The 27,239-nt window shown below is 39.6% G+C and overlaps 1 protein-coding gene and 1 long non-coding RNA gene across 55 annotated transcripts in view; one reads left to right on the top strand and one right to left on the bottom strand.

Annotated features, from left to right (window-relative positions):
- LOC310833723 overlaps positions 1–27,239 on the top strand; it is a 117,670-nt gene that overhangs the window by 73,107 nt on the left and 17,324 nt on the right. Inside the window, exon 4 of one of the 5 annotated variants that reach the window (XR_014558898.1) lies at positions 2,231–2,614. The exons of 3 other annotated variants lie outside the window; for them this stretch is intronic. This is a non-coding gene — a long non-coding RNA (uncharacterized lncRNA). Of the gene's footprint in view, positions 1–2,230; positions 2,615–27,239 lie in introns of those variants that run through there. One more of the 5 variants, XR_014558899.1, reaches the window with a different exon arrangement.
- Positions 1–27,239, bottom strand: part of SOX6 (SRY-box transcription factor 6) — a 451,086-nt gene that overhangs the window by 30,670 nt on the left and 393,177 nt on the right. For all 50 annotated transcript variants that reach the window (XM_083704983.1, XM_083705002.1, XM_083704991.1 and 47 more), the window contains 3 exons: positions 24,952–25,132; positions 21,006–21,190; positions 3,859–3,967 (listed from right to left, as the gene is read on the bottom strand). In XM_083704983.1, the coding sequence (XP_083561109.1) occupies positions 3,859–3,967; positions 21,006–21,190; positions 24,952–25,132 (475 nt within the window). The remainder of the gene's footprint in view (positions 1–3,858; positions 3,968–21,005; positions 21,191–24,951; positions 25,133–27,239) is intronic.

Here is a 27,239-nt window from a genome sequence, read left to right on the forward strand (position 1 = left end):
TCTCTCCCTCCCTCCCTCCCCCCCCTCTCTCTCTCTATATATATTCAGCTTCACAATGGCCTTTCTTTCTAGTGGTTGTTTGCTGCTGCTGCCTCCTCTGCACTTGCACTGCCATGGCTGTCTCCTCCATGCTCAGCCACCTCCTCAGCCAGTGCACTTGGAGGTGACGGAGGCAGGCATGCGTAGGGGGCATAGGAGGAAGCTGAGTGTGGAGGTAGCGGCTGTGGTACATGTGCCCTATGTCGCCTCATGGATGGGCCAGCCCTGCATATCCATCAAAGTATGCCAACTGTTGCTTCCTCCATGGCCTACTTTTCACGAAAAGAAAACATAAAAAGATAAGTTTTGGATGCAAACTGAAGAAGAAACTAACAGGTATTAGTTTTACCCTGAAAGTAAATTATGGCTGTCCTTCTAAAAATAGCAAAATGAACTTGACAGTGCTCAGCTCAAATCAATGCCAACACATTTTTAAAACTAGACCTTCTACCAATACTGATGAGCCTCAAAATTACTTTAAGCGATTTTGGCTTTCATGTATTTCTGCAATAGGAAATATATTACTAAATATGTAAACATGCAGATGTTAGAGAGCTTTTTCTTATAACTGAGTGGGGGTAGTATCTTTCCTTTCCTTTTTTTGAATATCATAAATTTACTCAGATCTACAGGAAACTGTTGCCTTTCCTTCGGGTTCCACAAAAGGTTGATGATTTTTTCCCGATATATAAATTAAGTTAAATTTAATAACTAGAACGGTTAATCAGGAATTGGCTTATAAAGGCACAGTTCATTTGTTAAATTGACAATCCCCTTTTTTAATTTTACCTAAAGTATTAATAAAATTATACATTATAGATAACAAAGTGAGCATGCCTATAGTAGGGTTGTTCTGGACATATGAATTGCATATTTTAAAGGTATCTGCTGTTTAAAGCAACCTTTTTTCTTACATTCTGAATCTACACCTGAAGTAATAGGACTTCACCTGCAGAGTGAAGGCAGTGCCTCTGTGACATTAGCTTTTAGTCTAATCCCCACTCCCATCTCATTTGTTCCACAAGGAAAGCACAGTTTTTATGTATAGTTAGAATTTGAGAAATAACCTGCTGATGCTAAATGTTTGAAGGGGGGAATCTCACCAATAGAACATAATGCATTTGCAAGGAGGTTCTTCCAGGTAAGGACCAAATTAGACATTACCTGAGAGTTCCATGATTAATTCTTTCTTAAGAAGCATATTTTCCCTGTGAATTCCAAAAATTATCCAGTCCCAATTATCATAAAATTGTGCACATAAGTCCCCCCCCCATAGCAGTTTGGGGAGGAACCAGAAGCAGAGCATAGGCACATAGATAACGGGTTGTATCCAATCCAGATCTCCCCCTTTCCCTGCTCACTGTACCACTATACAAAAATTTTACAGGTAGAATCATTATATAGATAGAAAAATGGGCAAAAGTAGGTGTTATGTGCAAATTCACACACACACACACACACACACACACACTTAAAGGCAGCCAACTAACTAGTCCTGAAAATTCAGACTAGTTCAGATCTTTAAGAAAATGTCCACATTTTAAAAATTAAAGCTCAATTGCTATTTCCACTTGCCTTTTACACAGTTTATATTAGGAAGGACAATTGCAGGATATGATACACACATCAAGTTTGAATGCAGCTGTAAAAATTTCTTAATAGAACATAACGTAATTTCACCCCAGTAGATGTTAATAATACTAATTTTTGGAGCTTCTTTTACAGCCTTTTAGGCAAAAGAGTACAGGATAATAATTATAAGAGCTCCAAACAACATTTTCTCATGTTAGGTCACCTCTAAACCATATGTATAAGAACATTTAAGTTTAATTTCCTTTAATGGACATGGCATATATTGACCAATGACTACACTTTTAAATCTGCTGCAAATGTGTATGAAGCCATCCAGACTTAGAGTCACATTAGAGCCAAATAAATGGTTTTACATTACTTATAATCATGTAATTTTTCTCTATAAAAGAAATACTTAAAAGCCAAATTCCGGTCAATGGCCAAAGCATTGCTGGCATGCTGAAAATGAAACAAAAATACAACCCTGAGCTATTAGATTTTTTTATGATCCATGGAGTTCTGTCCTAAGAGCATTCCTTCAGGACCCACCGCAGTATATGATTTCTAAGATCACAAGGATTTGTTTTAAACCAGTCTTCCCCAATTTGGTGCCTTCCAGGTGCTTTGGACTATAGCTTCCATCATTTCCAACCATGGGCCATGATGGTTAGGGCTGATGGGAGTAGGAGCCCAAAAATATTTGGAGGACACCAGATTGAGGTAGGCTATTTTGAACACTTCTTCCTGACGAAGCTAGCTAAACTAAGTGGAACTATTTGAAAGGCTATCCTGTCACTACAGTCATCAAAATAACATAATGTGTTATGCAAATGTAGAAAGTGAAAGGATGTGAGAGGGAAATGAGTTAATTTAGGGAAGCCCTGAGGTAACTTCCTGCCAGAAAAGCAAGTACAAATATGTTTTATTCTCTTCATTTCATATTATGCAAATAATGTACAAGCCTATCCAAAGATTATAAAGTTATTATTCTATCCCAAAAGGAAAATGTGAGGTGGGACTATATTGCTATGCTGTTTGTTTAATTAATTTCTTTTCTTTTATTACAGTTTTATTTTGTATTTAAAAAATCAAATGAAATAAAAAGTTTAAACAATTAATATTGGAAATAATATGCATACAAGGAGAAAAAGCTAACCTGAAATATGACCAATTAGCAATGTAATTTCCAACAGAGCTGTCAACCTATTAAAGGCTTTTAGTTGATTAATGGCATTGTTTTTAACTGATCAATCCAAGTAACTAATTAAAATAAACATTACAGTGTGCAGTCCTTGACCATTGAAATCAATGGGAATTCTTCCATAGGCTTGAACAGAATCATAACTAAAACCCTTCAGATCTCAGTGCAAGTATGTTTTCGCAAAGATAGCATGTTCCTTGAACTAATTGGCACAACTACCAGCACTCCACATCCTTTCATACTGGGCATCTCCAATTAAAATTTCACTGTAATTAATTCAGCAATTGATCAATTAATTGGATAATCCACTTCCTTGCTCTTTTCTTCATTATCGTAATGATAACATATGTTTAAAAGTTCTGCAGGGTCTCTTAAGATGACCAGGGGCCATACTTGCTGATTACTGAATATTGCCTATGAATATGTGAGGAAGTGATCATCTGTAGTCTCTGACTGAATTCAGCATCACTGCCTCCACTTTTCTACAGCTGTTTGGATCTGGGGCAGCATAGGATAGTAATGCTGGGATTAATCATATGTCTGAAGGTGACAGGTGACTATTTCTGCATTACCTGAGCCAACCCATATGCACATTTCACTGCTCATATGAGGTTTACCCAATATATCCAGCAAAACATTAAGAATGTGGCCAGTCAGCTTCCATGAGTGTAGGTTGCTCCAAAACCAGAAGTCCCTACTCAAGGAATCTGATATATGATCTGTGGGCCACCATATAAACATTACACTATTTGTGTGAACACTTAAATGCACATGCCACCCATCTGAGGTGACATACAAACTCACTCAAGAGAGCTTTCTGAGAAGAGTTGAACCAGAGTGTAAATAATGAGAGCAGAGAATGCATATTGTATGGAACCATTTTACAACTAGAACTTATACTTGCACGTGTCACTAGAATCCATGCAAAATGCCTCAAAGCTGTGCATGGGGATTTAGCTGCACAATGCTCATTTAAGACATCCAACTTTAAGGAGCTCAAGGAAAGCAATGCTCAGTGGCTCAATAGATTTGTTACAGCAACTCACCCTCTGCATCTTCTGGCCTTGTAAGATCAATGACTCCTGGGCCTAGTTTTCCATCTTCACTGGGCTTCCCTGATAGCTGTGGGCCTAAATTCTCATAGCGTGTTCTTTCCTGCCGAAGAGAAAGGAACATTAAGATTTCCAGTCTGTTCATGTCTGAATATCTTGAGTGTATTCATTTTCTATTATACTTCCCTGCCCCTCTGGCTACCACCTGCACTCCCCCTGCCCTCCATACTAATATGTCAGTCCTTTCTTGATTTCCACTTCCACATCTTCTTGTCCATCTAACAGAGGTTGCAAGTCATATTGGCAGGTAAATCTTTGTTCCTTACATTGCCCAATCCCACAGTTGGTACCTAAGCATGAGCTAGTACTAGTAACAGATACAGGCTATGTTTTTTTTTTAGAAAGAACACAGATATTGTTTAACTGCAGGTATCAGTTTAGAATTTAGTGTCCAAAATCTAGTTTTCAAATATGCAATACCCCTCCAGTACTGATTAAATGTATGATGAATTAATATTCAAGCCAGTTCCTAAGTTATCTTAGCACCATGGTTGACTCTTCTGTGGTGCTTGCTTCCTGTGCTGCTAAATTTAAAGTAATGAGGAGCCCATGTTGAAGGTGTCTACAAGATGATTATTTACCATAGCAACAGGGAAAGGGTGATGCCAGTGTGGAAAGTTATCCTATCCTACATTCCTCTCATATAAGGGCAAAGATATGTGGACGTAGCAGCCCCACCACTTTGGTAATGTACCAACTGGCTTTTGGAAGTTAGCTTATTAACACCTTTGACTCACTAAATCTCTTAATAACAGAAAACCCACAACCACTATGTATTTTACTACACAATGAAACAAATAATTGTGTGAAAAATTAAATTGATTATTGCTAGGCAATAGCTTTAATAATAATAATAGTAATAATAATAATAATAATAATAATAATAATAATAATAATAATAAATTATTTATATCTCACCCAAAGCCGGGCTCAGGGCGGCTAACAACAATAAACAACCCATTACAGTTCAGGTAAGTATAAAGTAGGGCAGGTAGCATTACTGTGGTGTAGAAATGAGGGATTGCGGCAGAAGCTCTAGAAATTACTAAGAACACAAGAAGGAGATCCTGCTGGACAAGGTCAATGGTCCATCTAGTCCACTATCCTGTTCCCATAGTGGGCAATGCCCAATAACAATGCACAGTCCTATATTTCTTAAATGACCTTGGGAGAAAGATGTTGGCATTTGAAAAAAAACACACGCTAAAATTCAAAACTTAAAAAGCACTTTCTACTAAAACTCGCTAATTTAATGGAAAAATCACCACCAGCACAACCACCACTCCTCTCATCGAGATATGCGTTTGCATTGGAACCCTTGAGAAAACACAAGTCTGAATTTTATGCAAGAGGCTTTCAAAGACAAGTATTTCAAAGAAGGAATACTAGATGACAGAAATGGTACTATTATTTTGTCTAGAAATTTGAACTGAAACTCAATGGGAATTTTAAAAGAGAGAGCAAGAAAAAGAAAGGGCTGTGTTTGTTCCCAGAATAAACAACATTTCTGTGTGCTGTAAACTTCTGCTGTAAAACTAGATCAAGAGACAATTTATGTCCTCAAAATATGAGAGGACAAGAGCCTTGAAACAATATGGCAGCACATCTCTTCTGACAGTGGCAGCCTCAGTGGTACTCTGTCTGCAGCAACGTGCTAAATAGTTATCATTAATGTATTGTTCTCGTGGAAAAAAACCAATGTGTTCTCTATCTTGTCTTGTTGATACTTCTTAAGACTGAACTTGGCATTGTGTTGAGAATGAACAAAACACTGTTGTTCATTATTATGAAACTATTAAATGTCATGTCATCTTGAATTTACAGACATGAAATGCCAGCTTTCAGTTTTGTGAACAGTTTTCTGTACGTTATACTTGATGCATTATGCAGAAGAAGATTGCTGATTGCTGTTCACTCTATTGTTCAATGACCTAGTTCTGTACTGAGCATTTTACACATTAGAAGGAAAACAGTACCAAGTTTATTCCCTGAAGAATTGCTAAGGAACCTGGTATTGGTCTTAACAAGCAAAGTGGCTCTCACTTGTTTGCTCAAATCTCTCTGCGTTGGTTAGAATAATAGAACTGTAGCACTGAAATGGGACTTGAGGGTCATCTAGTCTAACCCCCTGCAACCCCCTCTTTTTGCCTAGTGAGAGGCTTTAAACCCACTACCCTGAGATTAAGAATCTCATGCTCTACCGACTGAGCTATCCCAGGAGGGATTTGCTGTTCTAGTCAGATCGTTTTCAGAAAACAATTGCTTACTAATTAGTTCTCGGTAACCAAGAAGATGTTTAGATTCTTAAAATATTGTTTAGCTAATATTTGGAGTATTAAGGAAAGATGCCAGGCACTGTGTAAAAATGCAGACTAAGCTTCTTTTCCAGGCCAGGTCATCATGTGGGGAGAAGTTGTTAAGGTGCTGATATCTAGTTATCAATACATCAAAGCAAGGTTTTCGAGTCTGGGCAAACGGAGGTTGCCAGGGTGGCAGTGGGCAATGATGTTAAAGGGGGGGGGGTGTATCTTGCAAAGAGTTTCCGGGAAGAAGAAGCAGGAAGTGGGTAGAATGCCATATGGGGCTGAAGAAGAAGCCATTGCCACAGGAACAGACAGCATGGCTGATTCATCTACTTGTAGATTTGTGCTGGCTGCTTCGGAGGGCAACAAAGGACTCTCTTGTGATGATAGTGTTGGGAACTCTATCTAGATGCAGGTTGTGAATATGTATAAACCATATTTCCTAAGACACTACAGCCTCTCTTCTGTGCCTTAATTTTCCAACGGAAACACAAACCCTGGTTTACCAAGAATCTTGCACCGCTGGGCAGACATTGAGGTGACGTGTAGTAATATTAAAATGTTTAAATAATAACAGGCGGGCCAGGGGGTGGGAACCAACATTACACTAAATTGAAGTACAGGTGTTTACTGCATCACTCTGCTTGCATAACCTTAACATTCAACCATTTTCAATGTTTCTTGAAGTCTCCCATTTGCTGAAAAACTATATTGTCATTATTAATTTCCCACTATAAGGTGTATTGAACGGGACGCGGGTGGCGCTGTGGGTAAAACCTCAGCGCCTAGGACTTGCCGATCGCATGGTCGGCGGTTCTAATCCCCGCGGCGGGGTGCGCTCCCGTCGTTCGGTCCCAGTGCCTGCCAACCTAGCAGTTTGAAAGCACCTCTGAGTGCAAGTAGATAAATAGGGACCGCTTACCAGCGGGAAGGTAAATGGCGTTCCGTGTGCTGCGCTGGCTTGCCAGATGCAGCTTGTCACACTGGCCAGGTGACCCGGATGTGTCTGCGGACAGCGCTGGCTCCCGGCCTATAGAGTGAGATGAGCACACAACCCTAGAGTCTGGCAAGACTGGCCCGTACGGGCAGGGGTACCTTTACCTTTTTATAAGGTGTATTGAGATAATGCTGTTGTGATATGCAAAAATACTGAAACAAAGAGCACTGAGAAGAAACGTAACTATTGGTTACAGGTAGGCAGGCACAACATTCAGTTGAAGAATGCTATAAGGTCCAATAGTAATACCTCACTATCAGAATGGATCTTGCTTTGCTGGTGCAAAGGAATGATTCTACCCCCTGTCCCCCGGGGACCCACATTTAAAATAGAAGAGTTGGATTAGACCTTTCTTTAAGTTCCTGCAGTTGGGAAGTAATTGGCATTTTGTACACTGTGTTTCTTTTCTTTCTTTTTTCTAATATTTGCATTTAAAATATTTCTATAAGGAGTGTTAATGTGACACCTGCAATTTTCATGGCAAAAACCTAAGTTTTGTGTGCTTTGGGGGGGGGAGGGAAAATAGCACTCCACTTAAAAAAAAAAATCAACAGAACCTTCTATGTATCAATATGCACATTTGAAGTATCCTTCTAGTCATTCATTCCCTTTGATTTTCTCCAGAAAATATTCTGTGTTATAAAGAAAGTTTCTGAAAGAATATCAATATTTTGACACTGAAAGAGAAAAGGGAAAATTACATGATAAGGCTCAGGAACTGTGAGGAAGAGAAGCGTACATGGTAATAATACCTAAAAGAATTGAGGTGAATCTATGATTTTGTAATAACCTTCAATGTCTCATTCTTTTGAAATATATTGACTGCTACAATTCTGTATGTATGGTTTCATTTTTCCACTTAAAAGTATACCTCATAGCAATAGTAACTAATTTTCAGGAAAGCTGTAAATTAAAAAAAACCTATTACAACATAATTGGTAAATACAAACCTAAGTGTATTTCTGAAGACAAGAACAATTTAGACTGGACTCCTATGTATATTTACCTGAGAGAAAGCCCAGTTGAACATAGGGAATTATTTCCAAGTAAACATACATAGGGATCACAGTCAGGTAAATAAATACATCTGTAATTGAACTAAACTAAGCAAATTATAAAGGAGTACAAATTGCAAATTCATTAATAGGAAATGGTCTGTATAATTTAGAATACGTTCAGTTGTGTACGCTGTTCTCATGCACCTACCCAAATTCTATTTAAATTCCTATTTATAAGCATGCATGTCCATATTCATTTAATGATATTCATGTCTGAAAATAGCACATACTTGTGAAAATTTACACACACACACACAAAAATTACTTACTTAAAAAAACCACACACCTGTCTTACACATCCATAGAGATAGCTTATTTATCCTCAGGAAACCCTGAGCTCATTTTTTGTTTATTTCAAACTAAACTGCTTCTTGTAGGCATAAGGCCCTGAGCCTATATCTTGAGTAAAGTAAGTGCATTACGCCATGGGGCATAATGAACATGGAACAGAATTCTAACTCAGATCATGATTCCTGGAAAACCAAGAGGGCTAATGCTTTTAAAGTGCACAGTCTATGTCTAAGTACAAAATGGACTCTTGGCTACTTGGAGATATAGAGAAACCTACTCATTGCTACTTTCGTGGTTTTGGGATGACAACACGTTGGGACGGGATTCATTTTACTAACAACCAAACCTTCATTTTCCATTCAGTGACACGATTAGGCACTTATTTATGCATTGTCAGGCACAAACATGCAGGCAGTATAAAAGTTATTGAAAAAAAATTAAAGCCTGCTTCGCTGTGTCGCAGGACTGTTGGTTAAGTGCTTTGAAATGATGATCTATGAGGTAGATGTTGCATATTAAATAAAGATATTTAAATGATAAAGCCCCCTTTAGTGAGCACTGATGAATGTTAAATGTTCCAAGCCACAAAGCTGAGCCATCCGTCATATTCACATGTTATCACAGTCAATGATGGAGCAACCCCAGTGATGACAGATGGACTTTGAGATTATTATCCCCTTATTTCCAGAGTCACCAAACCAGTCTCCTACTCAAGCATTATTTTTAACTTTGCATTAAATTAAAAACTTCCTCCACACTTCTGTGGTGGGAATGATCAATGCTTTCCTCCTGGGTGTAAAAGGCAAATGGACTAGTGTAGTCAACTGAAGGAAATAGGGAAAGAAGCCTGCTCATCCACTGGAAAAATCGGAGTGGGCGGCGGGGGGGGGGGGGGCGAAGAGAGAGAAAGAGAAGGCTGCTGGAAACTTCAGCTAAGTAGAATAAATATAAAATTGTGATCTCGGGGAAGAAAAGTAATGATAACAGTAAGCACATAATAATGGCTTTTCTCTGCACTTAGGTAAAAGCTGAATTTTTGATGTGCACAATATATTTTCATAAAATTTTATATACTATGTTTTATACACTTATTGGCTATTCCATAATAATGTGTGCGCTAACAGTAAAATTGCTCCCAAATTTATGTGTGTTATTTATTCTTTCCCACGTAACAATGCTTTTTGTTGTAAAAAATATTCTGTTTATTAATGTAACTTTACAACCACTGCATCCAAGATCCGTGGTAAATTAATGACATTTTTATTATTTTATAGTGTCATTAAATTTTTACTGATCACTCCATCAAACAGAAGCCATAAAGGCCATAATGTAAACTGGGACACTTAGATCAGGGGAGCAGGAAACCATTCCATATAGTCTGAAGTAAACGGCTTGCTATAAATGATATTTATACCATCTTTAAGCATGTGAGAATACTTGGACAAGTTTGGCAAAACTGTTTCAGTACAGCAGTGGATTGTGTACTTAAATAACAGTTTATTTGCCAGCAAGGCAAGGGTTTGTGTGTGTGTGTTTTCAAACCATATGAAAGAAGATGACTGATTGCATTCATCTCTTGAAAAACAATATATGAAATGTAATAATACACCAGGCCCCCTCCCTTTTGGATTACCAAGACTGATCAGACTATAACCATTCCTCAAATTATTTCAACATGTCGTTCCCACCCCCCACCCCCTTCTATGTATGCAGACGCTGAAGTGGAAAATGGCATACATAGTTGGACAGTGATGTAATACCTTTTATTTCAAGAGTCTAACTTAGTAGTTACCAACATTTATTTCAAGAGCCAATTTTGAGACTCCTTGTTAATGTGGGTCATTTACAGAAGCCACAGAGTAAATGCCTTTGGGACCGTTACACACTCTGCGGACAGTATTCCAGTTGCAAAGTGTGCAGACAATTCCAGGATGTTGTCTTTACATGCACGATACATTAAAGTTAAGTTATTCCATATTAAGCCCACTCAAGAAACAATAACACCAGTGTCTTGTTTCCCGCTTGTTCCTTCCCTAAACCATATTGGCTGAGTCCTGGAAGACCTTCCCAACTGGCCTGCGAAGGCAGGGCCCTTACTGAGTCCACCTACAAAAGCCAAGGCTGCTGAACAGACTTTTTGGCTAGGGAATTGTTTAAGGGGGCTGTTGGGGGGACAGTTGTGGCTGTTACTGATATTCATATTTTGTATCTACATTTTTAGTTGCTATGATTTATGTGAATTTTTTTCAGTTTGGCTGTGTACTTTTTGTGTGTTTTATTTGTTTACAACTACTTTTGTTATATTTGTAATTATGTACATTTTTTCATGTTGTGAGCCACCTTGACAGCATACAAATAAAATGTTTTATGTGTGTATGCATGTTCCTCTGTTCAAGTACAGATATAATAAATGAACAGAAGGGGAATGTTTTCAAAACCTATTTAGATATTTTTCTAGAAAAAAGTGCTTGTCATTTCTACACTCATAGCAGAATTCTGTGGGCATTAAATCCCAAAACAATGGAGGACAAAACTCCAGACTTTTAAGCAAGTGGTTTAAGGTAGCCATGACAACATAGTTGTGCTTGGTTCAGACATATAGATTTGCTTTCCAAACTAGTGCACAAAGAACAGTGCTCTGGAAAAACTTACAAATACCTCCATTTTTCTCTGCAAGGTCAACTTGTGCATTGTCCAAAGACTTTCCATTACTTGGTGGCAGTGGCTATTAGCAAATTAAATCACTCTATGCTTGGAATCTCTGACAATATTCTAGGCACAACAAGAGTCATTAAAAATGGACATGCGTGGGTTGCGATTTGGCTCTTCTGTGCATGCGCAGAGCGTGATTTAGCGCTTCTGTGCATGTGTGACCACCGAAACCCGGAAGTAACCCGTTCCGGTACTTCCAGGTTTCAGTAGTCCGTAACCCAAAAAAACGCAACCTGAAGCAGCCGAGGTATGACTGTATAAGTATCAGTATTAGAAGAGGTGGGCTCATATTTCACAAAAATGGGAAAGAGAAACACAAAATCATGGTTTGTAGCCAATGCAGTGTCCATTGGTGCAAAAGGTCTTCTGTTTCCTTCCCCTCCCAGATTTGTAGGGTCCCTAAATCCCGTGGAGCTAATTTTGTAGACACCTAGGGGGTTGGAGGGAAGAAGAGTCTGAGAAGTTCTGTTGCACATGGAAGTCCCATGGATACAGCCCTATATGTGGGACATCCAAAGTTTGGCTTGTGATACATGACTCCAGTAATTAAGCGGATTCATGTATGGCCCTCACAATCCAAATGCTATATCAGTTGAACAAAAGATGTAGATATTCACCCGGTTGGGCCAGGTGTATATTCTTCTCAATTCACCCAAAACAGGGGAAAGGAGTACAGCAGTGGCTTTAGGGCTGTGCAACTAGTGTGGCTGCTTCAGCCTCCCCACCTGTCACTGGCCTCCTTGCACTGTCTTGGGTTTTTAAAAGAGAATTGGGCATTCTTTCTTCAGATGTTCAAAGAGAGTAACAGCATTCCCATAAATACATGTATCCTCCTTCCCCCACAGCCTCTCACATTGTTAATGGCTCTCTGGATCCAACCCCATATTTAGCAAAAGTACTCCGCAAGGTTCAGAGCAGAACAAATGTTAATTATTTTAAACCAAAGAATTTGAAGAGCACTTTACTTGATGAAGACTGAAGCTGCAGGTGGGAGGAAGAGCGGGGGGATTGACAATAACAGTATTTCCCCCCCAAGATACATTGTTTGGGGGTGGGAAACCTCATCTGCTTCTCGGTTAAGGAAGACTTTTTGATTTAAGTCCTCCACACCTCTGAGCATATAGTCACAAATCCTGAACTACTGCCACACTTGCCATCACCTCTAAATTATAGGCCTATTCCAGTTAGATTACTTTCATCAAGATTATTGCACTCACTGAACCGCCCCCTCCCCGCTTTAAATAGAACACGTTGTGTCTTTGTTCATCTGGTTTTAATATGGTTTTAACCAATTGCAAAGTTATTTATAAAGTTTGCAGCTCCCCAGTAGTTAGACTTACGAAGCATTCAGTTTTAAGCATATCCAGTTGTGTGGTAACCCAACCACTGCTTTCATGTGGTTCCTATAGTTTTATTTATGCACAAAAGCATGATCCATAGCGGTAGCCAAACACTTTGGGATTAACCCTTTGTTTCAAATAAGAGAAGTGTATAATTTTCTATAGTTCAGCCAAAACTTCACGCAGACTAATTCTCACAAAAGGGTAACACATTAATTCTGCTGAAATTAATCTAGTTCTACTGGTCTTGAGAGTGAAAGGTTTGAGCCAACTGAAATAGCCCCTTAGCAAGTGAAAGGAAAGAGAAAAGGGGAGTTTTTGACATGCTGCATTGTAAGCTAAACAGTGGCTGCCAATCTGAAGCCTAAACTATAAGTAAGCACTTTCAAAGATTTTATATTGGTAAATAAATTTAGAAGCAGCAAAGGTTTGATGAAACATTATTTCATAGTATAAGCTGTTCACCTTATGGATACAATGGCCTCCCATCCTTCCTGAGCTGTTCCTTTCCTTTCATTATCAGCACATATTATAGGACTGTTTCATTTGGTTGCATCTGGGCCACTGCCAATGTCAGGATACTAGGATTTAATAGGCTGATGATGAATTATGTGGGACAAACCTTATATTGGACAAACTTTATATTATTACCATGCATTAGGATCTGGAAATGTATTACTTTAGAGGAGACCTTTCCATTTAATACCATCCTGACAAGGCATGGGTAATTACTGACTTCTGCAGCTGTTATTTTAATAGTAATTTCTAACACCCATACCCTAGATTAGTGATGGCCAAACTTGGCCCTCCAGCTGTTTTGGGACTACAATTCCCATCATCCCTGACCACTGGTCCTGTTAGCTAGGGATGATGGGAGTTGTAGGCCAAAACATCTGGAGGGCCAAGTTTGGCCATCACTGCCCTAGATACTCCAAAGTGTTTTCAGCAATTTCCCAGGCAGTTTCAAATATATGCAGTTTACAGGTACTAACACGGCTTCACTTTGGCAGTAAAACTACATAATAGACAGAATCCCATGCCCAGGGGCCAAATATGGCTAACTGTTCTTAGGTCTCACCCCTTCACTAGGCCACACCAGCCATGCTATCCAACCGCCAAGTGCTTTTATCTAGCTAGAATGTGTTTTTGAATTCTGTTAATGCCTCTTGCTTTCAGATGTGTGTATCCCAGTCTTCTTTCTTAGTGTCCTACTCCCCTCAAAACTCACCCTTTTATGAAGGAGAAACTGGCAGCGTGAAGACACACTGGAGACAGAAAAGGCTTTGAAGGCTTCATCCTTAAGGTCTGGATGCTCCTGCACATGTTATTGAGCATTATTTCCTGCCAGTGTGCATGGGATTTAAATCTCCTGTGGCTCCCAATTCAATAAATTAGGTTGAGAGGCAGGTGGAATTGCATCAGCTATATACTACAGCAGGAAAGGATGCACCCATCAGGCCTTAATCAAAAAGGCCCTTCCTATCTCAAGTGAGCTCTCCCTACAGCCATTTCCTAACTTTTCAAGAATAGCTTTACTTGAGAAGGATGGTGAAGTGGCAAGAAGAGCTGGTTCAAAGAGTTGAGAACCTACTCCAAGTTAGGCCTGAGGTATGAAATAGGTGTGAACCTAGTTTGCAATGAAACCCAGTTTTAAAACGGGGTTCATATTTTAAGCCTCTGAGTTCTGAAATTCACACCCATAAATTAAGTTTCAGTTAAATCAAACAGGCTTACTTCTGATTAAAAAATGGTTAGGACTACTCTCTCTCTCTCACTCTCATCAGGAATGCTTAACTGATTGCCCCATTCCATTGTTAATAATAGTTACACCAGCAGTTAAGCTGACTAGCAATACATATGCTCCAAATAATCTGTGCAATCTGAAACCTGAGATGGAAGTAGGAGCTGATGCATGCTTATAACTAAAAATATTGATTTGCAGATTCATATATTCTACCTTCACTAGGAGTGATATTGTAAAGTGTTTGCAAAAGCAATCTCTCTGTGTTTCAGAACTTAACCAGATGTTACAGACAGAGCTCCTGTTGCTCCTGGTCTCCTTCCTTTCTCGTAATGTCTCTATGAATACAATGAGCGATATTAAGTCACTGCACTGTGTGTTGTCCTGTGCCTCACTTCACACCATTTGCTGTCAGCTGCAGGGATGAAACAACAAACAACGGGGCTGCATCACATCATACTTGCCAGCCCCCTCTTCACAAAAGTTGCCTGAAACCAATTCTGAGTAGTTCCCACCTCCCCTGTCAGTCATAACCCACCCCATTCAGAAAGGCTCCTGAACGATCATGAAAGGCATATTGGTGGGGTGCAGGAGGGGGGAAGCGAGTGAGAAAATTATTCTCCACGGCCCCCTTATGTGTATACTTCAAAGAATCCAAGCAACAGGGAGGAATTCACTGTCGCACCCTTCCAATTATTTCATCAGTGCAAGCATTTCTGTTTGCCAATTCCACTCTCTTCCCCACCTCACTGTCCTGGGGATTCTGCTGACCCTCCAGAGAGGATTTGGGTGTAAAGTTCCATTTTAAGGCTGGGAAATTCGATGATTTGGTTGGAAAACTTCAAGAGGTAGGACCTGAACTCATATGAGGAACCTCAGCATTCCATAAGTGAGCAAGCTGAATGTTCTCTGCTTAATGAGAAGAATAAATTCTTTTATTAAATAACTACCTACAGCAGTCCTCTGCTTCCAGCCCTGCCTCCTAGCTGGGCCTAGCAAAAATTGCTTGCAGGACCGTTGGTTATCTATCTCTGATCCACACACAACAGGAAAGGAGAAAGAAAGAGAGACTGAGTGGCAGCACTTCTGTGCTTCTTATAATATCAAGTTAAGTTGTCAGTTACAGAACTATATTTACCACTTTTAATGTCACCCCAAGGTATACAATGTACACACGCTTTTTGTTGCTGCAATGGCAATCTGCATTTAGCCTAGGTGCAGAGAGGGAGTGGGAATTGCTTAGGTGTTTATTTGCCCAGTTCTGTACTATTTGCTGTCTGTTTGAAGCATATGTTTTTAGCAACACTTTGTTTATATGCAGGAATCTTTGGAAATGCTCAGAAGGAAGACTAAGACGCCTCTAAAGACACAGGGTGGATGACAATGGAATAATGATGCTAACATCACTATGCCATGTTCTTCCCTTGTATTTACAATAACTGCTGTGTTTTCCTGTGATTAATTCTGCCTCAAGGAAGAAAACAAGTGCTGCTTGCTGCTAGTGTCAGAAAAGCAGCATTATTGTATGCAAAGTTACATCAAGCCTGGAATAAAGGAATGTGCATGACAAAAAATTCACACATACTTCAACCAGCTCTTTTCCTTACAAGAAAAAATCACACTGGAGATTAGCAATATTTATACCACTTCAAGTATGCCTGGTGTGGAGTCTGAGTAAGATTTGGAGGGTGGGGGAGCCCATCTGGCTGTGGCTTCCTATTTCTCAGGGCTGAGATAGGGCCCTGTCCCACAAGAGGCTCATTGGCAACCACCAAACCCCCTGTCCTTTGCTGCTGCTTCTCCAAAGGAAAGAGGGAGGGAAGGCACCACAGCTGATTCCACCTTCCCTCTTCCTCTAGGTGTCAGCAGGGACTGGATGGACCTAAGTCTCCATACAGTGGGAGAGACTGAGGCAAGGAAAGCAGTAGTGATGGTGGACAGGAATGGAGTGTGCTAAAAGGGATGGTGGACTGAGGATGGGGTTCCACCAAAGACATCATGACCAAGGGTCTGCTAATAACGCTGAAGGACGAGCAATCTTTTGTACATCAGAAACATGGGTGTGTGACTTCAACCTGTCTCCTTTCCTGTGTGCCTGGTCTAGCTGTTATTGCCGTTGCGATGCTCCTAATCATGTGTTTCAGAGGGCGGGAGGTTGTGTGTCAGCGGGTGGGGAGACTGGATGCGGTGGCCAGAGAATGAAGTGCCTGGGAGGGTGAATGAGAGTGTGCATGTAACTAGATGACTTCAGAAAGTGCTCCAGCTGTCACCAGACAACTTCAGAAACAAAACAATCAACCTTGACCACTTCCCTATTTTTAATGCATGGCCAGCCAACTAGATTTGGTCCCTGTATAGGCCTACCATGCAGCAAAGAAACATGCTGAGATTCTGCTAGGGGAAAGTAGCTAGTGGGGTGGTGGAAGCTGCATGGAGAAAGTGGTGGGCAGGAAAGGGTTAAACACCCTTCTCATACCTTCTGGTTCTTCACTGCAAATTCTGCCTTCCCCTTGCCACCTTGTTCAACACCCACCCAGGTTCCCAGACCAGAGTCCACCACTAAGCAGGGCATTAGGCCTAAAGACTGCTCTTATTTCTTCAGGATTATGTATTTATATAAAGGATAACTTTCATGAAAGCATCTGAAATTAGGCTATTTCTAGCAGTGCTATCACCACAATATTTTTAAATGGAACCACAAATGTAAACCTGTTTGCTGAAAGTCTCCATGACTACAATATCTCTTTTAAAAGACACTGCTAAAGTCACAGGGCTCACCTTTCCATAAGATGCTCCATTCTGCATTTCTACATGATCAAATTCTAATTGCATCAGATACATTCGGCACAGCACTTCAGCGTGTGTGAGTGGTATTGTAATCATTTAGCTATTCAAAAGAAAATTTAATTCGTGATCAGGCCGCCAAAAACAGCAGTGTGGCCCATTGTTCTATATGGGGGGAGCGAAACTGATTTAGAAATATTATATATATATTCCAAGCAAACATGGTAATTAAATGCATATGAAGAAGCCAAACCTTTTCTCTCAAAACTGTGTTTGCATACAAAAAAGAGCAAGAAACTCCCATGCCATGATATAAAAGCAAACTTAAGACAAAGCCTCACACACTGCAGCTGAACAATGCGCTTTGGTTCTCATGGCTCAATATTATTAATCCTATGCCTAATTTAAATACTGTGATACAGCCACATATATTTGAATTAACCATGTGACTCAAACAGACTGCAAGTGTCCAGCATGCTTTTCATTTCTAATAAAAGGGGGCAGTATTACACCAGTGATGTTTCAAACTGCCCAAATATTTGTTAAGAGAGCTGATGAAGAATCAAAAGGATTTGAGTGTTTTACAGAATTGTAATTGTTATTTCTTGGATATGCATGCAGAAAAGTAAACTACTGGGTTTATTGTTGGAACAAATATTTTGCTTAAAGCATTGCCCCTGAAATATAGCTTGAAATTCTGGTGTTTAAAACTGAAGCTAGAAATTGAAAAGCATCAAGAGCAAAAATATGAAGACATGCCATTTAGAAAAGGCTATTAAAACTAAGAAAAAAGCAAAGAATGCATTGTCATGTTCTCTACATGGGGCTGCCTTTAAGGGAGCCCAGAAGCTTCCATTCATCCAAATGTTTGCAAGTCTAACTATATATCTCCAATCTCATAGTAGCTCCATTAGCTTCCGATTTGCTTCTGGGATCTCAAAGTGCTTATTCTAGCCTTTAAGGCTCTATACAGAGTGGCATTTTGTGGCAGTTTCCCCACACAATCAAAATCACATCACCTAATTGTCAACTTTTACGTTTTTAAAAATATACCTTTACTTTTGTATAAATCTTCATAAAACTATAAGATGCTTTTTAAAATTAATATAATTAATGCAAAGAAAAATGGATTTAAATGTGTCAATTCAAAGGAAATTTACAGCTAGACTTCAAAATTATGTGGCTGAGCTTGGGAGAATATTCCTTTGCACAACAGTTTCAAGTTTATTTGAACTAAAAAAAAATCCTGCAAATGGTCAGTTGAACTTCGCCACCAACTGAATTCTGCTTGTCAAGCAAACAGATGGTGGTTTGTTTTTTTGTTGTTTTTTTAAAAGATTTATCATTAGCTGGTATTTGAAGAAGCAAACCTAATGATTTAGATGTGAAACTTCAGAAACTCCTTTTGAAAAGAAGTACTGAAAATTGGTCTAGGCAAAAGACAACTATTTCAAAGAGGTATTACTTGATTTTTGATGCACTGGTATACAGCACATTTTACATAGAAGTTTGTAGCCAGATTATCACTATTCATGTAGTATGTGGATCAATCTGCCCATGATTTAGCAGCTTGTCCTGAGAAATTCTGTTAATATAAGCACTGTTTTTCGTAATACTATAGGTGTCTATATAATTCTAGAGGCCAGTGGAATTAGCTGACAGTTTTCAGTGCTTTTCACAAACGTAGGTTTATAAACAAGCCCTAAAAGCTCCCCATTCTGATTTGGGGTCAGTTTGGAATCTGAAGTCTGGACTTCCAGAGATCCTGTTGACCTTCGTCACACATCAAACCTTCAGTTCTTTCATGTTACAAAGAATTCTTTCACAGCGATAATCTGTATTAAATGAGTTTTAAAATGCTATCATTTAAACTAAAGCTTGTGCAAATAAATATTTATTAGGTTATGAATTTGTTTTGCAAACCACTGTTAATCCTCTAGGGGCAAGGGGCTAAGCAAATCCCTTTTACAGACACAGACCCTTTTCCCCTTGTTGTTCTGAGAAATGTAATAAGGCAACATATAAAATGCAAATGAAAAGGCATCTTGTCTTTGAGAGTTCTATTTGCAGGGTTATTTTCCCTTTGTGCATGCAACTATAGGCAATGAACCTCAGAACCCTACTCTCCTCTCGAGGAAACAGTTTGAAGGCAGCTGCCAGTGTCACAAACTCTTGGCTGCTGACGAATATTGTTTGGATATTGTTTGGATTAAGAGGAAAAATCAATATAACTAAAATTTAAAAATCTATAAGCTTTTGTTGTGATGAGACTGGAACAGATCACTGCAAGAAAGCAATGGCTTCAAACTATGGGCATGCTGATCTGAGGTTATTTCTTATAAGGCTGAAGTCATCAAGGTGCTCTGCAGACAGGGGTTTTTTCCATCTTTGTTTTCATACCAAATGACTGCAGTACATACCTATCTCACTTTAACTTCTCAAAAACCCTTTGAGAGAGGATAAAGTAGAGTAAATTGTCCCGTAATCATCACACTTGTACCAAGCCACAAACCAAACAACCTATCAACAGCACCATTATTAGTTACTATTCCTATGTAACTTTCCCAGAACACGTTTTTAAAAATCAGTACTGGAAACAGATTACTCATTAAAAGGCCATGACCATTCTGACTCTAAAATTCACAGAAAGACAGACATCAGAATGAAGGTTGTGCTTATGGTTGCCTCCCCTTTTGTCCTAATTCAGCATGAAAAAATGGGCACAGCTCAATGGTAAAGCGCCTCCTTTGCATGCAGAAGGTCCTTGCTTCAATCTACAGCATTTGCAGGTAGGCCTGGGAATGTGCCCTGTCTGATATCCTGAAGAGCTCTTACCAGTCACTGCACACAATGCTGAGCTAATGGATTTCATGCAAGGCAGCTTTGGATAGCAGTTTGAAAAATATAGCCCAGTTCATATGCAATGATTCTGGCTGAGGATTGCTAAATTGGGAACAAGCATCGTGTCCATGTGCTCACCCTCCTCTGCTTCTGTCATGGTTACTTAAGACCAGATATTTCCCTTTTAGGTAGGCTAATGCATTTGGAGCTCTTTAATACAGTGGTGCCTCGCAAGACGAAATTAATCCGTTCCGTGAGGCTCTTCGTATAGCGGTTTTTTCGTCTTGCGAAGCAAGCCCATTGACAGCTTAGCGGATTAGCGCTATTAGCGGTTCAGTGGCTTATCACCTTAGCGGATCAGCTGATAAGCGGCTTAGCTGCTTAGAAAAAGGGAGAAAAAAGGCGGGGAAACCCGCAGGAACTCGCAAGACATTTTCGTCTTGCGAAGCAAGCCCATAGGGAAATTCATTTTGCGAAGCGCCTCCAAAACGGAAAACCCTTTCGTCTAGCGGGTTTTCCGTCTTGCGAGGCGTTCGTCTTGCGGGGCACCACTGTATAGAAAAATAAGAAGTAAGTGGTGACGTAACAGAGACTTATAAAATTTTTGCATGACATGGAGAAAGTGCACAGAATTTCCATAGGCATTAGTTGGCCACTGTGGAAAGAAGGATGCTGGGCTAGATTAACTTTATGCTGCTCCATCAAGGCTCTTATGTCCACTCATTTCATCAGACATGACTCCCCCAGCCCGAATGCTAGTATATATGCCCTATAATGATGATGATGATGATAATTTTATGTTTGGGAGTCTAAATTTCCTTCTTCCTGTAAGAGGAGGAAGTTTTGTCTTTTTTAAAATAGAACTATATGACATAGTGAATAACTATTTTGTCAGTATCAAAGATGATTCAAACTAGAAATGCAGAAGCTGCAACATGAGGTTCAGAGACCACTGGCTGGATAGAATTGCAAATAAAAATGAGCAGAAGAAATGACAGGAGAGGAATACAGTACCTTTTCAGTCCTACAGTTGTTTAGACCCATGTTATTCATGGCAGGAAGTTTTCCATCAAGGCCATGATGATGTTGCTGCTGCTCCCGCTGGATCTGTTCTCTCATCTTTCGAGCCTCCTGAATGGCTTTCATGACTGTATCCTGGTCCCCAAACAGGGCAGGTGAGTTAAGACTGGAAAGGATGTCTGGAAACAACAAAGATAATCTTTATTTAAGGATATTTTTGAAAGCAGTCCATTAAAAAATCGTCCTCTTTGTTTGCATGAAAGACTGAACACACCCAACTAATTGTTGCAGACCACCTACTTATTCCAGGTGATGCAAACTTAAAAATATTCTACTGTTTTCATCTGTCAATGGAATACCATGAAGAGTGTGAAGAGCACCTACTGAAGCTCCATGTGAGCTTCCCAGATCTGCTCTGGAGGGTGTGGGGATCCTCCAGGGCAAATTTTAAAGAGGTGGAGAACTGCAGGTGATGAACACTTCCACAAAGTTGGGTATCACCCTGTCTACTGTTCATTAAATACATGCACCAATAATTAAGACATGGGCATAAATCCAGATTTGTTTTCTGCCCAGATGAATGTCTACTTAGCTACAACTAGTCCTCTCAGAGCTGTCAGTATAGCACAGCCAATACTAAATGGCTTACTGAAATGGCTTATTTTTTGTTTTTATATCTATTTTATGAATATATACTTACATCATGACATTATGTTTGCATAATGCTACAACTGTCTATATTTATTTTTAATAGCTCTCCATGAATTCATGTGGGTAGGACAAATAACAGAGTGGCCCCTCTTTTATTTTCTCCTCACAACCAGCTAGCCTAAAGATCACTTTGCCTGTGGCCACTACACTCACCGCTTCAGATTTTATCATGTTGTTAAATAAAAGATTTGAGAGTCTTTTATTGAAGGAAGCAGGGAGGGGACAATTTTACCCAACAAGATAACAGTGACTTGCCATCACACAAAGCACTTAACAAAAGGACTCTGCCCAATGAAGCAGCATTTGGGTTAGGGCATGAGAAAAGCAACCAAAATACCAGGTGTCCAGGTAAATACTATGTGAATTTTAATTAGTCTTCTGTTGTGATTGTATAATTCTGGATTCAAGGCACTCTAGTCGTGGAATGGCATGTTACAGCATGTGTGTGAGTGCATGTGAGATAGCACTTAAATAAAAGTCCAGAGCTGTAAATACACTGAGACAATACATTTTGATTCAGTTCTGATTGAGAAACAAGTCAGGGTAGGAATTAAATAAACTCTCATTGCTGTTGCAGATGAATTTGAGTGTAGAAAAGAATAGACTTCTGGAAGGGTTTTCTATGTTTATACCAAAGGACAAAAATCATTCAGTGTTTGGAAACTTGAAGTCACTGTGCTCTTGCCCAGCTTAGGCTCACGGAGGAGAGTAGGGGCAACCAACGCCTGTTTCTGTAGACTGCCCATTTGGCAAGGACAAAGTCTGAATTACTGCAATGTGCTCTATGGAGAGCTGCTTGTGAAGTGTGCTTGGAAAAACTGGCACAGAATGACTTGGCTAGGCTATTTGCAGGGATCATATTCAGGGACTTCCTTTCTAAAATACAAACATTGGTTTCCAATTTGTTTCCAAGTCCATTTCTAAATGCTGGTCATGGCCTTTAAAGCACATTAAGTTTCAGGACTAGGATATTTGTAGGACTACCTTCTCTCACATGAACCTACCTGCCTACTGCCCCCCACCCCCAATATGCCTATTTGGGACCAGGAGTGGGACTTTTCAGTGGCTGTGCAGACTCTGGAACTCCCTCCTGAAAGGGGTCTCATCACAACCCTCTCTTACATAGATGACTGCTCATGTTCCAAATGATCCTGCAATGTTGGAGAACCCCATACAAAATGATACAAGTATTTTCAGGTTCATAAACTTGTTTCCATATTTATCCAGTCTTTAATAGTTCCAGGTCATTACCCAGAAAAGTATCCTGTTTCTTTAAAAACTCTTATCTGCTTCTTAACCTGATTCCTATTGTGCACTCACATCTACTAGCAGAACTTTCCCTGGTTAGCAACAAAGGAGCAATAGTTTCTGACTCCCAACAACAGCAGATGAAACTGAAAGTTTTATATATATATATATATATATATATATATATATATATATATATATTTCTCTGCTGTGGTTGGCTTTGTACTAATCACTTATCAGTCTCAGTGTTCCTGTTCTGTGAAATATGAATATTAAATGCCTTCCTTTGGGCATGTCCGCTAGACAGTTTTAGAGTTGTGTTTCAAATCTCCAACATGAATGTAGATTTGTACTTAGATATATCATGTCAGTCCTGTGTCTGGCTTAGGGGACATAGTAAGCCATTTGCTCTACCATCTAAGACTAGCGCCTGGCTCTCATTGATGGACCTAGACAAAAACACAATGTAAATCTCACAAGCCAGAAGTCTGCCCACCCCTGATTTATAGTTGGTTCCAGATTTTTTTTTGGGGGGGGGGATGTTCCAGCCCAGTCCACTGTCCAGAGGGAAACTGTGGCAGTTGCTACTCCTCTTCCTTCCTCCTGCTACTGCTTTCTCATCTGGAGAGGGTAGATGAACAGTCAGCAATAGCAAGAAGCAGGGGGAGGAGCTGGCTCCAGGGATCAACAGTTGGCTTCCTCTAAAGTGTGAGCCTTGTTAGAGTCCCAACAATGATGACTCCTGATGCCAGCCATGACCCAACAAAAGAGAGGGGGTAGGGAAGGAGAAAACGGCAAAAGAAGCATCATTTCTGAAACTTTGGAGCTCTTTAAAGAGATAGAAAGGCTCTGCAGGTTATGACTACCTCTGTTGGCTACTGCATACAGGAAAATTGAGAATAGGGATTGTGTGTGTGTGTGTGTGTGTGTGTGTGTGTGTGTGTGTGTGTAATGATGATGATAAAAATAAGGTAATGATATAGAACAAAATGCAAACAGCTGTTCTTTGCATACTGTACAGAATGCTTATATCCTCTTCTTCCATGTCCCAATAGGATGGTATAAATTCTATAATACAAACTTGCTATATCATCATTTTGAAAAATAGTGCAAGCACCTAAAAATACCTACAGAAAGTAATTTTTCTGTCTTGCTGAAACCATAAATGTGTTTTCTTTTGCACTATAGAAACCCTACTTTTAGGTCACTTCTGTAGAGATACCAAAACCTAGTACTGGAGGAAACTGTCCCTAGATGAGGAAAAGTACTGTCCTTGTGTGAACTGTACCACCAATCACATTTCCACCACAACAGATTTTCAGAAACAAGCAGGAGCTGTTCATAAGGGTGTGCGCTTGCACATGAGGGATGTGCTAAATCAATAAAAAGCATGTTTTTTAAGTGAAGCTTTAGAAATCAATGGCCTCAAAGGACAGTAATTTGTTTCTTTCCCAAATCAGGAGTGGGAAGAAGCTAGAAACACTGGATTATGCTGCTGGAGTACAAATCTCAGGGTTGGGGAACATGTGGGCTTCCAGTTATTCCTTGATTACAACTCCCATTATCCCTGACCACTGTCAATGATAGTTGGGGGCTAATGGCCACTGGCATCCAATAACACCTGGATCTAGCATCTGCTGACTTCATACTGCAAAGCATATTGGGCTAGATAGACATTGGTCCATTCCAGCATGGCATTCTAAGTTCTAAAGCAAAGCTGCATACCCAGGCTCAGCTAACATAGATAATTTCAAGGAGGATAATCTTGTTCACCTGTGGCAGGAAAAGCAAAAAAAAAAAGTCTTGTGGGCACTTTAAACACTAACAAATTTATCACAGCATAAGTTATTATGGAGTTGCATTATCTCATAAATGCTAATATAGTGTGAGCATGCACTCAAGTAGTTAACTATGTAGACCATACAAAGCCTGCCAGCCCATTCCTATGCTAAATCCCCAGCATTTCTCCCCTTCTGAGTACCTAGAGAAGATCCTCTTCCCAGAGTTCCACCAATAGGGCTGGGGATTCCACTTTTATTGGCTGCATTCACGGGGCTGGTTTTACTAGTAGGGAAGAGGTTCTGTGTTGGTGACGTCGGGGATTTGACAGGTTCCGCTGTCTTGGGTCTGGCTGAAAGATTCAGTGGCTGTGCGGCATCATCCTAAAAGAGTTTAATGTAAATAATTATTAGAAAAAGACAAATGAAACACATTATCACTTTGGAAGCCACAGCTATTTTACACCTCCTAGACAATGCTGCATTTCCTTGCAATAATAACAAAAGAAGCTAATTATCTACACTCCTTGAAGATTCAATGAAAGGAAAACCTCATTAATTTCTCTGTGCTATGCCTCTATTTACATTAACTATAGAGCTGGATCATTCTTTTTGGCAAATTAAAATTTGAATTAGCTCGCATTACTGCCTAATTTCCTAATGTGTTTTCTGAGATCTAAATTAACCCAGGGCATTTACAAAGAATTATTTAAGAAAAATTCTAGCAGCTCAGTTGTGTTGCTTTACTGGGCCTATTTGAAAAGTTATTGGAACTGCAAAACAGACTGTATATATGTGTGTGAATGGTGGGGTTATGGGTAAAATTAAACAGGAAAATATACTTAATACCTTAAACATTTATATTTGTTTACGCCTAGGTATCCTTGACTTTGTTTTTGTTTTTTGTACAAGACTTTTTGGTCACAATATCTTTGTGAAACATTTCTGCAACCCCCCCCCCCTAAAAATCTGGAGAGAGGGGGGAGAGAGGTTGTAACAGCAGTTTATTTTCCAGCATAACCCTAACATGATGAAATTCTCACACCCTGATCCAACAGCATTAGCAGGCACTAGAATTCACAAAGCTAAAGCAAGCACCCTGTTACTACTATTGGATGGAATTTGATTGTTATTTAAATTAAAATAGGATCTAAGCAACATAGCTATATCTTGCTTGCCATCTGAACACATCTAGTATTATTGGTACTTGACTGTGATTTTTTTCACCGGGCCTCAAGAGCTCAGGCCAGGGCCTTTTGAATGCAGTACTCTGAGCCACCAGACATACAACCTTCAAAAATCATGCATGACACTGCTGTACGATGCAAAGGCTAAAAAAAAAAAAGGCAATAGCAATTACTGCCACGATAGCACTGCTGAAGCATTTGCCCCACTGTAGGGCAAATGGATTTTAATGCCAGAATCTATGTGGTATGTCTTACAGCAATAGAGTGCAAGATCAAGTTATTAGCTATGGATCAGATTGGAAAGTTTTAAGGAATTCTTTTACAATCTGCAGTATTGTCTATAGCTAGACAACATGATGAATGAAAAAGAAGATATACTGTATTGTGATCTTAGAATTCAACAGGCTATGCAGAGCAAGGCTTATCAATATGTTTACAGTTTTCATTAAACCTCCCATTCTTATCTTGTGCATCATACAGCTTGACATAGTTCAAGTGGAACTAGATACAGTCGTGCCTTGTTTTTCGAACAGCATAGTTCTTGAATGTTTTGGCTCCTGAACGCCACAAACCCAGAAGTGAGTGTTCCCGTTTGCGAACTATTTTTGGAAGCCGAATGTCCGACGGACCTTCCGTGGCTTCCAATTGGCTGCAGGAGCTTCCTGCAGCCAATCAGAAGTTGTGCTTTGGTTTCCGAATGTTTTGGAAGTCAAACGGACTTCCGGAAAGGATTCCATTCAACTTCCAAGGTACGACTGTATTATATTATTGTTAAATATTACAAAGGTCAGACTATACTTTGGGGATGTGTTTTACAGCACTTTTAAAAAAACACTAATGTGTCAGTCTCTAATTTATGGCATGCATGTAAATCTAGACAAGGGAAATATAAATTTGGTACTGATATAAGCAGATCCATAGTCATATAATTATAACTATCAGGTATTCACTCGCTTTGTGGTGTCTTTTGTACAAGTGAAATGAGGGGAGATTGGGCTGCAGGAACTCACATAGCAAAAATCGGTGCACATCTACTCTTATGAAACATCTAACTTCTGGAAAAAGAAAAATCTAAGAAACTTGTTCTTTTGATCTAGCACTCCCCTTTACAATGCAACCTCACCCTGTTCATTGGAGAGTTTGTACCCTGTGTTGAACTTGTTAGCAATCAGCCAGGCACAGCATTTTTGGAATAGCAGAATACTGATTTTCTGTAATTAAAATGAAAAGAGCCTGGTAACATGGCTCTCTCATTTAAAATATGCCCAAAGCTGAGATATGCTAGATATAAGGGTGCATCATCT

The sequence above is a fragment of the Podarcis gaigeae genome (genome assembly GCF_964106915.1).
Source record: "Podarcis gaigeae genome assembly, chromosome: 1".
Classification (NCBI taxonomy): Eukaryota; Metazoa; Chordata; class Lepidosauria; order Squamata; family Lacertidae; genus Podarcis; species Podarcis gaigeae.